This window comes from Marmota marmota, unplaced genomic scaffold (genome assembly GCF_001458135.2).
Source record: "Marmota marmota marmota unplaced genomic scaffold, marMar, whole genome shotgun sequence".
NCBI lineage: Eukaryota > Metazoa > Chordata > Mammalia > Rodentia > Sciuridae > Marmota > Marmota marmota.
In genome coordinates, this window is record NW_025999998.1 from 14,834,598 (window position 1) to 14,847,009 (window position 12,412).

General features: G+C 36.1%; 1 protein-coding gene across 1 annotated transcript in view; it reads left to right on the forward strand.

The window, feature by feature from the left end:
* Tmc1 (transmembrane channel like 1) overlaps positions 1 to 12,412 on the forward strand; it is a 161,670-nt gene that overhangs the window by 141,984 nt on the left and 7,274 nt on the right. Inside the window, exons 16-19 of the mRNA XM_048806780.1 lie at positions 3,615 to 3,854; positions 7,423 to 7,548; positions 10,976 to 11,054; positions 11,159 to 11,210. Of these exons, the coding sequence (XP_048662737.1) occupies positions 3,615 to 3,854; positions 7,423 to 7,548; positions 10,976 to 11,054; positions 11,159 to 11,210 (497 nt within the window). The remainder of the gene's footprint in view (positions 1 to 3,614; positions 3,855 to 7,422; positions 7,549 to 10,975; positions 11,055 to 11,158; positions 11,211 to 12,412) is intronic.

Here is a 12,412-nt window from a genome sequence, read left to right on the forward strand (position 1 = left end):
CAGTAACATAAAGACTGGCTTCATGGGCTCTAGAGTCCTGCCATGGTGTCTGTCAAATTCCTGTGCCTCTCTAGGTGAATCAATATGAAAAAATACTATTAAGAGATTACTTTCTCTGTTGTCAGATATGTTTTAAAAATGCAATTCCTGTCCCCTCACTTTCCAAATTTTGCAAGTATGGCTCGCATATCCAGAGAGTCATTTAACAGGGGAAGTCATCCTTTATTCTCCAAGCAGGGAGGAAGGTCAAGGGGACCTATGGAATATTGATTGACAGACACAGTAAGAGGAGCAGCTCTGATGGGTTCTGATCTTTTCCTTCCTGGAAAGGAATCTGCTGTCATGGGAGAAAATGACAAATTCAGCTATAGGTGTAATGAGAAACCACTGCCTCCTACCAGTGGCTTTCATGCAAACTAATAAATCCCTTTGGCCTAGTGGGTGCCATTGGTGCAAACATATGCCACATGCCTGTTGTGTTTTTTCAGAGTTTAGATAACAAATTGGCCTAGAAATTCAATTTTCTCACCAGAAAAGCTATTGTAATTGCTGCCCTAATTTATTTTACTTACAATTTTGCAGCTATTTTGTCTGCTATTGTTTGTATTGAAATTATGAAAAATGTAAAAAAAAATTTCCAGTTTTTTTCATGGGCAGACCCATTATCAAAATTTCTATATTATCACTGTACTATTGCTTTCTGAATATTCACTCCTGGGGCATTGGTCAAGCTTGCTTATGATTAGCTTGATAAGGACTTTAGAAAATGATTGTGTTTTGTGAGTATACAAAAATAATCACTTTCAGAGTTCCAGAAGCAAAGTAACTTTTGTTCTATCATTCATCTTCAGGTCAGTACTTTGCACAAATACTCTTCTCTACTCTCAGGAGGGTAGTGAAGAGTGGGGATGTGGTGTGGCAGGGAGGTGTGGAGGGCTCAGCGTAAGATTGGTAGGCTCACTCTGTGCAAGAGTCTCCACACATTGTACTTCCATTAATTCATGAGCCATGAGGATGTGACATCTGAGTTTAGCCATTTTTAACAGAAATAAAAGAAGTGTGAGGAGTTTGTATTCAATTCCATTGGTTTGTGACATTCAATTACTGCTATAGAGGTTGCTGAATTGTGAAGGTTGCTTAAATAGATGTTATGAAAGTTAAGAGTTATAGGTAAAATCCATGTTGTTATAATTTGGCTGATGATCAGTAAACTTTTTTAAAAATAGAGATTGTGAGTGTTTGCAAAAAGATGTTTAAATGATGAAAGCACACAATATCTTTATCATGGCAGGAGGTAGACAGGTAGCAGAGAACAACAATGAGAGAGATGATGAGTTTTGGACATTTCTTTAACACTGTCCCATTGGGTACTCTCCCTCCCATCTCTCCCCCACTCCCCTCCTTTTCTCAGTTGATCAGATGTGAATAATTTATCTGACATGTACATGTCACTGGAGTAATAATGAGAGCTAAATAAAAGAAGCTTTCATTTGCTTTGATCTTCTTGGAAGAAAGGCATTTTATAAGGATAAGATATTACAATGATTTTTAACTGACAGATGACGGGATCAGGTCTGGGTAAGGGACTTAGTGAGCTGAGCTGATTAGTGAGTCATGAACAAAGATGGGATGAGCATTAAGATTCAGACATCATCGTGCTGGGACCTGTTTTTCTAGGTTATGACTCTTGAGTCATTTGCTCATGATGACTATGTAATACTTATTTTGTAATTTGTTTGTCTGTAAATACACATGTATATGTGTGTACGTATAGATACATATAGACAAATACTGCACATAGATACAAAGATGTGGTTTTAGGAAACTCTGGGGTTTGAATTATGTGCAGAATTTTGTTTTAGATTCAATTAGGCTTACAGCAATGAAACACAATCCTCAAATGTTAGCATCTTATTAAAAAGACCTGTGCAGTGTATGGTGGGGCATAGCTCTGATCTTACACCTCTCCTTCACCTTAGAGACATGGATGGATGGAATAAGATCCATCTGGATCATTGCTAGTCACAGTAGCAGGGAAAGAAGAGAACAAATCCCATATAGGGCTGTTAAAGTTTTCACTCGGCAGGGAGCATCTCATTTCTATTCTTATTTTGTTGGTCAGCACAAGCCACATGATCAAATCTGACTTTCAGAATGAGGTGAGCACAATTCTCCATCCTTTATTGTATCACAGTTCTCAGCATGTATGGATATAGCCTAGAACTTTGCAGTTCTGACCCATTCGCTAGGACTATCACTAACTTGATCTTTTGTTGTTTTGTTTTAACTTCTCTCTTGATGTTTTACAACAAAGGTACATTGGGTTATTTTAAATTCTATCCATCTGTGAAAAAAATAACTTCCCACATATTTGGTTCATTTGCTACGACAAATATCATTGAGATTTGTTATCTGGAATCTTACCAACAAGATAATCCAGATTGTGGCAAGAAGCCACTTTTCAAGGAATGAGTTAACTTTGGGTTGACATATGTTCAGTTATATCAGAAGCTATTTTTTTTTCACTTAATTGAAAAATGTCTATAATATACCAGATTTATATTAGATTGGTTAAACAACTACTCCATGCATTCAGGGAGTATAAAATGTTAAACCTAACCAGAAATGCTGAAGACTTTATTATAGTTGGGACAGTTTAAAAAATAGGGCTCCACTTACATGTATAAAACAAGTACACATGTATCTTCTTTTAATTTTGGTCTAATAAATTGTTATTCATACTACTTTATTGGGTTAATAGATTTTCTCATCAAAGAAAATTGAAATATTTTTGTTGAAACAATCAACTAAGCTGTCAAGTAAAAGTAACCTCACTTTCACTAGTTTCTTTTTTAAAATGGTATTTTACCATACTTTTTAAAAGTCAGATGCACAAAGCAATGGATTTCTAGAGCAAACTACAGTAAGAAAGTTAGCAGGTAAATTAAATTTAAATGGATGTGTGGAATTTTTATCTCCAAAACACATAAATCAAGATATAAATCATCAAGAAAATATAATATAATATTTAATATAAATACATCTTTTCATCAACTCTAAAACACCAGAGCAGCTAGAAGGAGAAAATGGTATCAGAAAAAGGAAAAATAATCATTTTAATTTTTTTCACTTTCACTAAGCAAAAGTTAGCTACCGGTGCATGTAAACATGGTTAATTACAAATCTACAATTTATCTGAATATCATAAGTTATTTTAGGGGACAATTGTAAAAAGTTATATTTTATATATATTAATGATATGAATATTAGGGGAAATCAAGTTTATTTAAAATTAGAAGAAATAAAACAATTGTAATACATGTTTTACTCTTACAGTTTACATTCCTCAATGATAACAGATATAGGCAGTTTATAGCATAATTTCCATGAAAGAATTGTATACACAATACCTTCAATGATGGGGGAAGTGGCAAACTGTGTGTAGAAGATGGAAATAGATGAGTCTGATTTATTATAAGAAGATTTTGTGTGGATGAATATGATAGTACATTGTTTGCCTATAAAAAGAGGCATGATGTAAAAGAAGCAGGTGCTGTGTGACTTTATTATGGAGTGGAGAATCCAAATTAAGCAGTGCTCCGTTTTCTTTCTAGGATGGGCTCCTTCTTCGCTCCCAGCCTCCCGGGCATCAATATCCTTCGACTCCACACATCTATGTACTTCCAGTGCTGGGCCGTGATGTGCTGCAATGTTCCTGAAGCCAGGGTTTTCAAAGCTTCCAGATCAAATAATTTCTACCTGGGCATGCTTTTGCTCATCCTCTTCCTGTCCACCATGCCGGTCCTGTACATGATCGTATCTCTCCCACCATCTTTTGATTGTGGTCCCTTCAGGTCTCTGGTCTTTGAAATTTGACTTGGACATAGTATTCTTCCAAGGGTAGAAAGGGGAATGGTCACACATTTTATAAATTAGGTTTTTTTTCCCCCAAACAATGGCATTTTGTGTTGGTAGAAATGATATCCTTTAGATATTCACCATCATTATGGGACCTGGAAAGACTTAGGCAAGTCTATTTATTTTCTCATTCAGGAATCATAAAAGGGGAAATTATTTTTGTTACTGTAGGCTCTGCCTGGTAAATTATAAACTATGTACCTGAGCTGTTTCCATATTAGGGGATAGCTAAGAAAAGGTTTGATTAGTCTGAATGTGAGATTTGCTGATGCTTGACCACCATATCCAGACATAGTCCACCATTGCTTCCTCTCATGTGGATCAACCCACACCAGGATGGGGCATGGAGGTTGCCCACATGTTATATAAGAGGTGGAATCAGTGAACAACAATAGTGACTGTTACAATGAGGGTCACACAATTTATGATTCAGAATTCAACATGTAAGCAAAAAGGATTAGTAAGTCATCAGTCAAGAGTCAAGAAGGTTCTTTGATCCAAGTTAAAGCTATACTTTCTACAGTCCTCTAGAGCCAAGTTATTGTTCTGACATACATTGGAAAGCAAAGTTCCTGGGATCTAGAGGATAGGATTTTATTTTTTAAGTGTTCTTAGAAATGAATCTACCACAGGTCCCTCCAAGAATTTCTACATGTGGAGTTACTGACCAGCATGCATTTGAAGGGAAGGAAATGAGAATATAAAAACACGAGTGACAAGCACAATGCTGTAAAGGCCACTTTAATTTCCCTCCATGCTGTCAGACCCACATTATTTTATTAAAGTCAAAATGCTCATCATCCACAGATTTTGTACAATGAGATATTTTTCACTCTGATAATACACTGAGTTATTGCTTTACTGGAAAAGAAAGAAAATGTTAAGCCAAAGAATATATCAAAACTAGTGGGTGTTCTGTTAAACTCAGGAAACTGATGTCCACAAGCCCCATTCTCTCTCTCTTTCTCTCTCTCTCTGTGTGTGTGTGTTTCCAAGTGGGCTGAAATAAATAATGCAGAGAGTGACATCTGGAGACTATATATGAAATTACAGTCTTAAAGGAGACATTTATCTTAATAAATCCTTAATAAATCTCAGAGTACAAAGTTCAAGAAATGATATTCAGAGTCTTCAGTTAATCGCAAATTACCTGCACAACTTAATATCAGGGTAAATTTTAAGGCTACGTGTTTTTAATTGGCAGTTGATCTTTCTCAGTAAAACATATAACAAAGGACCTTAGTGTTTCATAAAGGAAACCAAGGATGTAAACAAAACTGCTGGTTACACAGGTCTATTCAGATTTAAAATACCGTTGAGTCAGAGCGCAATTGCAAAATGTTAGCCTGTAAGCTTTGATCTCTCTAGCTTTCCTTATGTCAAACATTTGAATTACTCTGATTTTTGCCAGGGTGTGGGGGATGGGGGTTGAGGAGTGTGGGTGTGTGGAATTTACAGTGAAGCAGGGTATCTGACTTTGACCAAGACTTTCTTGATTAGCACATTTAGGTAAATTGCTTGGTAAATAGCACTATGTTGAGGTCAAGAAAAATTAAATATTTTCATAAGAGGACTGGGAAAGGGGTATGTCTATATTGCTTAGCTTATTTGCCTGTTGGTTTCCTTCTTTTGGAGAAAAAAAAAAAAGAAGTTTACTTTGCTTCTTTGTTCCACCAGTTTGACAGGTTTGTTGTGTTCCTCAAGGCTTGCTGTCCTCAGGAACTCTGAGTTGGGAGTGTCTGCCTCCCCTGCTTAGTGAAAGCTGCTTGAGCCCATCTAGCTCCTGGGTGGGCAACAAGGTGGCAGACATGACTGTGAGGCAGGCTAATGTAGTGGTTACCCTGATAAACAGCTGCTGTCCGGTACAGATGAGTTTTCAGGGCTATCTTCCTCTTTCCATTCCTCAAAGCAATTTGATGAGATATTCTGGTATATTCTGATTTTGTAAGACCTAACCACAGAAGGTGATTTTTGTAGAAAATTGTTTCAATAGACTGAGTAGATTTCCCTTAAGTTGTTGGCCCGCTTAGAAATGATTTCTTTGATGTTCAAGACAATTCCTCAAATTGTTCCATCTTGTTTTCCAACACTTCCCCCACACAGCTGTGTCAATAATTCTGAACAATTTGTCATCCTTTAGGTTATCACATGCCTCCTCACTTATGTTTTGGCAACTTTTTAAATGTATTTCAATCTTACTGTAAAAGTAATGACATATATTTATCCTAGAGAACCTGGAAATTGTAGAAACATTTTAACATTGAAACAAACAAGTTCCATAACCCAAAGACCTGAAATAATGACTCAACATTCTGGCATTTTATATTCATGTTTTCCTTTTATGAAAAATTCTTAAGATAACTGAGGTCCTACTAGTGTATGTACAGGTTTATGTAGATCTTTAACAGTAACATTATGCTGTGACACTGCTATTATGTCTCACTCATTTGCAATTAGACTTTATGTGACTTATCTATGATATGTGAAGCAAAAAAAAAAAACACTTAATAGTCCAATGACTCCTGACAAAATACTTGGAGTCACTTTGTTGAATGACAATATTTGTTGAATTCAGAGAAAATAATATCTGATTTGGGACTGGGGGTTGTGTATATTGAGTAGTTGAAAATGTTTAGAGTAGAAAACAAAAAGAAGACAAAACATATTGAAATGTTACACCAGCCTTTAATCTGAGGATCCATACAATTTGTTGAAATACAAAAAAATACTTTTTGAGGAGTGAAAGTTTTTATTATAGGATCAATATGAATATATAGAAAAAACTAACCTGACATTATTAATATTCTATTGCACTTTTAAATATTCTATATTGTTAAAACTCCCTGATTTCATTGTGCTAGTTGATAGCAGCTGATTTTCCTGTCAACTACATATGTCTTAGCTGGTATTCTTGAGGGGCTGTCCAGCAAAGGAAACCCTGAGAAGAAAAGGGAGCCACTTTCAGTGGGGTTACCTGTTAGCATTTCTGATGAAGGCGGTCTGGTGGTAAATGAGGTGGAAGCTACTGCATGGAAAGAGATATTGGATTATTTGTGGTTTTATTCCACTAAACTATTACTTGTGCTCATTTTCAAAGCTAATTAAAAATTAAGTGCTCTCTGCACTCAGCTCAAAGAGAGTCTTCTTTAGCAAGAACAGCAAGCAGAAGAGCAGACTTAGGAGCTGCATACAAAATATATTTCAATCAAAATCTGTCAGTGTTAAATTTTTTTCTTTCCATGTGGCTAATTTCCTAACTGCTGTGACTCTGTGTGTGTGTGTGTGTGTGTGTGTGTGTGTGTGTCTGTGTGTGTTGGGATAACATTTCTTGTAACTTTTTTAACATGTTGGCAAGATGAGGTTGAAGTATTTGTGAGCTAGAGCTAAACATCGGATTCCTAACCTGAAATCTAGGCGATATTTGAGAAATATTTCTAGTTTTCTTGCTGTAACCATAATTTCTTCAATTGTTTCACACAAACGTCTTTCCTTCTTTCCTCCTAGTGGCAAAAACAGGATGTTCGAAGTCATTGGTGAGACCCTGGAGAATGATTTCCCAAGCTGGATGGCAAAGATTTTGAGACAGCTTTCCAACCCTGGACTGGTCATTGCTGTTGTTCTAGTGATGGGGTATGTGCTTCCCCTTCTCAGAGAAAGAGCCTTTGTAATTTGTTTCCCGACTCCTTTTCAGTTTCAGCCATTTTCAGCTTCTTCCCTTTCCCAAGGGTTTGCGCTAACCTAACCAAATTCAGCTCTGAAAACATGTTGGTGGAAGCTGAAATTCATGAGCCATATTCTGATCCTGTTGGATGTAATTCACAGCCATCTGCATCTGTCTTTGCCTCCCCAGGATTATAAGATTTGTTCCCAAGTAACAAAAATAATTATCAGTAAACAGCTAAAGCAAGGGAAACATAAATGCTAAATGCTAAATCTAATCAGCACATTGAGCTTCCCCCTGCAACACAGCCCCCGCCTCTTGTTCCATAAAGCAGATGGTTGTGAATATACAGAAATGATCAGCCTCTAAGTCGATATTCCCCTTGAGGGCCCTACAGGCTGTATTTTAGGGCTAATGGCTCAAGGGGTCTTAAAAATCGCCCTGTCCTTGTTATTAGAGGGCTGTTAAAAACTGTGTCCATAATAGCACAATCAGAGAAAGGTCTTAGAAACATCTTTTTCCTCTACCCCTTTAAAGTCAAAAGTGATTTCCAAAAGGGAACTTGGTAGGAGACTTTCATTTCCATGTAGCTTTCATTGACTGCTGACTCTTGGCCACAGGAGATAAACTTATATAATCCAAGTAAAAATATGGGCTTGCTATGGAAGAGCCAAAAAAAAAAAGCGCCCTTCCTTTCAAAGCCCTGCCCTCCAGAAAGAGAAAGTCTGGAACTGCCTGTGCTTTCAGCCAAGGAGGTCAAGCGTTCCCCATCTCCAGGACACTTGGATTGGATTTTTTTTTTTTAAGATAAAGGTGAAATGAGATATCTGAGGCAGAACACTCACACTGATGTGAAATAAATAAGCTGGGATGCTGAACCTGTTATCACCGTCCTGGGTAGGTTGTGACGGCAGGGGTCACCTTCAGTGTGTAAGTTAAACTGACCCAGGAATAAATGAGAAAGATCAACATGGTACTAGACCCTTTTATAGTAAATCCTATACTCATGCCTTTACATTACATGATGATGCCTTCTTGAGGGAAAGCTAATAACCCATAAGGATAATTAAACAGTAAAGCAGATTACTCTTATATATTACAGAACCTTGATCATGAGGTGGTATTAAGAATGTGATAGTAAATCTCTGGCACAGATTTGTTAGAAAATGACCTGCTGAATGCAGCATCTTTCACCAGATGGCCCTTGGAGTGATTTTCTTTCTCTACATTTTCATGATATAGTGGCTTCTGAGAGTACATTAAAAAGTATCCTGTGGCCTTTGATAGTCAAGGTCCTTTATTGATATAAATAAAATCTTACACAACACACACACCAGAAAAGTTAGATTTTGTTGCAGTGTTCTTAATTTATTGAGAGACAGATTTGTTTTTAAGCAAAGGAGCAACATCATTTGAATGCAATATCTGAAGATCTAATAAAACTGTCTTAAGAGATGGAAAGATAATTAATGCTGCTGCTGTTCTAGACACTAACCATAGATGACTCATTGAATTTCCACAATAACTTAAGACATTGGTTTCATTCATCATATTATCAGATATATTTCCAAATATTTCCATATTTGGAAGATCCCCAAATCAAGTGACTAGTAAGTGAACTTAAAGCTCATGTCTTCTCACTCCTACTTTTTAATCCCTCCACTTCACTCATTCACTCCACCAAGGAGAGCATGGGATCCCTGGAACTGTCAGAAGGTAGGGAAGCACACTTTAGGCATGGTTTAGATGCAGCATATGTGTCTTTTAAAGGGCCAAATAGCAGCTATTTTGAACAAGGCAAAATTGAGGACCTTATAGAAATACTTGTATAAATACTTAAGATGTACAAACCATTCTTTAGTTAGTTCATTGACATAGAAAACAGTCTGGGAGCCAGATTTGACCTGGAGGCCTTAGTTTACCCACCCTTGATACAGACAGCCCAGATGAAAACTGCCCATGTGTGAGAGTCAAAAAGATGTTCAGAAACACTGATTTTAGCTCTGAGGTTCTGATTTAAAACCCAAATTTCAGTTTATTACTGATTTTATTTTTTCAGGTCCTGAGGTCTCTTTATTTTATAAGCCTTATGCAATTGTCTTGGCTTTTTATTACCTTTAATTAGAGAATGTTACAGTCTTTTTAAATTTCCCCAGTGGACCATATTAAATCCACTTGGATGGTGTTTGAGTATCTGAGCAGAGTTCAGGTTGCTTTTCTCTGGGCAGTGTCATTCCCTTGGAGCACAGGAAGTGATTTGTTAGGAATAGTCATAATGTGCATTCAGAGGCAGGAAAAAATGATGGATAAATATATAATTCTGAATTGGAAATGATATGTGAAATTTTCAAGTTCACCCTTCAAATCCAGTAACTTAGTTCTAAGTCTCTCTCTCTCTCTCTCTCTCTCTCTCTCTCTCTCTCTCTCTCACACACACACACACACACACACACACACACACACACAATTTATTGAGCACCTATTTCATGCCAGATATTGTCTCAGATGCTTTCATGTGTGTAATTTCAGTCAAATTCCAGTTAATCATATAAGAAATAAACAAACCCCAACTAAACTATATCAATAATTGTGCTGCTAGCACCAGATGGCTCATAAAGGATATTATCTGGCATGTTCATGAGCAGAGGAAATGTGTTCAATATCCAGTTCTTTGCAACAAAGAGCAATATCAGCTTTTTTTTTTTAACTGCATTTTTTTCTTTGTTGTTTGTTCATTTTGTTTTAAGAGAAGATGAGCATATTTATTTTTGCAGAATTGTTGGGTTGAAATTTGCTCTTTCTAGAAATATAAATGTCATTTGAAATCCAGAATCACTCCTTTATAAAATGTTTTCTTTTTGAGGGAGAAAGAAATGAAAATAATTCATTCTGTGGAAAAAAAATCCATGTTAAATAACTATGCCTCTGAGGGTGATATTCTCTCTTAGTTGTAAAGGCCAAAGGAGGGAATTTAAGGCAGGATGTCATTTTACTTTTTATTTGACATATTCCCTAAGCTTCAGTAGATTTTCTATTTTTTTTAGACATCATTACTATCAATTTAAACTGTTTTTAATTTTATTGTAAACTGATTTTAATACATTTCCAGGAAGAGGCTAATATTAGGCAGTGTGGAATAGTGAATAGGGTTCTGGCTGGTGGATTAGGAGCTTTTGGGCCCAAATTTCCAGCTTCAGCCTAGTCACTGTGTAAATCTGAGTGCACATGTTTACCTCTCTGGACCTCAATTTTTATCCACAAAATAAAAGATTTCTAGTAGCAAATATCTTCATGTTCACTCCAGCGCTGACATTCTATGATTTAGTTAATAAAAATTGAAGAAGCAGCTTGAGGAACTAAAAAGGCCATCAATTTTATTGTTTTCTCATAATTTAGTTTGACCATCTATTATCTCAATGCCACTGCCAAGGGCCAGAAGGCAGCAAATCTGGAACTAAAAAAGAAGATGAAACTGGTAAGATACAATTTATTTCATTAAAAATATTGTCTTCATTTATATCAAGGAGTAAGAAACACCAGGAAATGTAATTTTCTTCTTTCCTTTTTTGTATTGTGCAGCAAGCTTTGGAAAACAAAATGCGAAACAAGAAGATGGCAGCCGCACGTGCAGGTTGGAGATGGGTTCTTGCTGGCGATTTTGTCTTAACTGACAGTCTTACATTTTGTTTTTACTCCAAATGAGCCATTCAATGGTGAATGGCATATTGCCCTGAGCCAGTTGTTCCACATCCTCACCTTCCATCTCTAGCTGTTCTCATGCATCACATCCCAGGATTTGGTTTGTTTTTTAATAGTGGGAAAAATTCAGGAATATAAATTTACCAGTAGTGATAAAATAAAAAGTGACCTACGAGTGACATATGATGAAAACAACCCTCTAGTTATATATAAAGAGTAAATATATCTCGTGTTCATTTTAACTATTTTTATATATAGAAAGACACTTTGGGAAAATCTCCAAAAGATCCTACTTTGAGCTAACCACCATTGATATCCAGATAGCTCTTATAGTCCTTTAAATGTTCTTTTAAAGCCTTCCTTAATTTTAAAAATACAGAGAGGCTTCCACATCTCCAGATTCAACCAATTGTCTGTTGAAACTACTTGGGAAAAAATTATGTCTGTATTGAACATATACAGACTTTTTCCTTGTGAGTTCCCTAAACAATACAGCATTACAATTATTCCCATAGCATTTACTTGGCATTAGATATGCTAAGTAACCTATAGATGATTTAAAGTATAGGCAGGGTGTATGTAGGTTATATGCAAATACTACATACAAAGGATTTGAGCATCCTTCCATTTTTGTATATGTGGGGGGTGTCTGGAACGAATCCCCTGCAGATACTGAGGGTTGACTATGTTGGAATAAAGCAAATTCCTATTTGCAAATATTTGTGATGTACCATGAGTCTCTCATGGAAAGGGGGACACCTAATAAATGTAGTGAAAGTCTTTTTCAACTTTTCCTTCATTTCTAATTTTAAAATTCTGTATTATTAGAACTTTTCCCCCATGTAAATAATTCAAAGAAACTCAAGTCAATTAGTTGCATTTAGAAAAGAGACATTTTAGTCCACACAAATGAGCAGGGGAGAGGAATGAATGGCTTCAGGCTACTTTTTTTTTTTGATTTTGTTTTTTAAATTTTTTATTGTTGGTTGTTCAAAACATTACATAGTTCTTGATATATCATATTTCACACTTTGATTCAAGTGGGTTATGAACTCCCATTTTTACCCCGTATACAAATTGCAGAATCACATCAGTTACACATCCATTGATTTACATATTGCCATACTAGTGTCT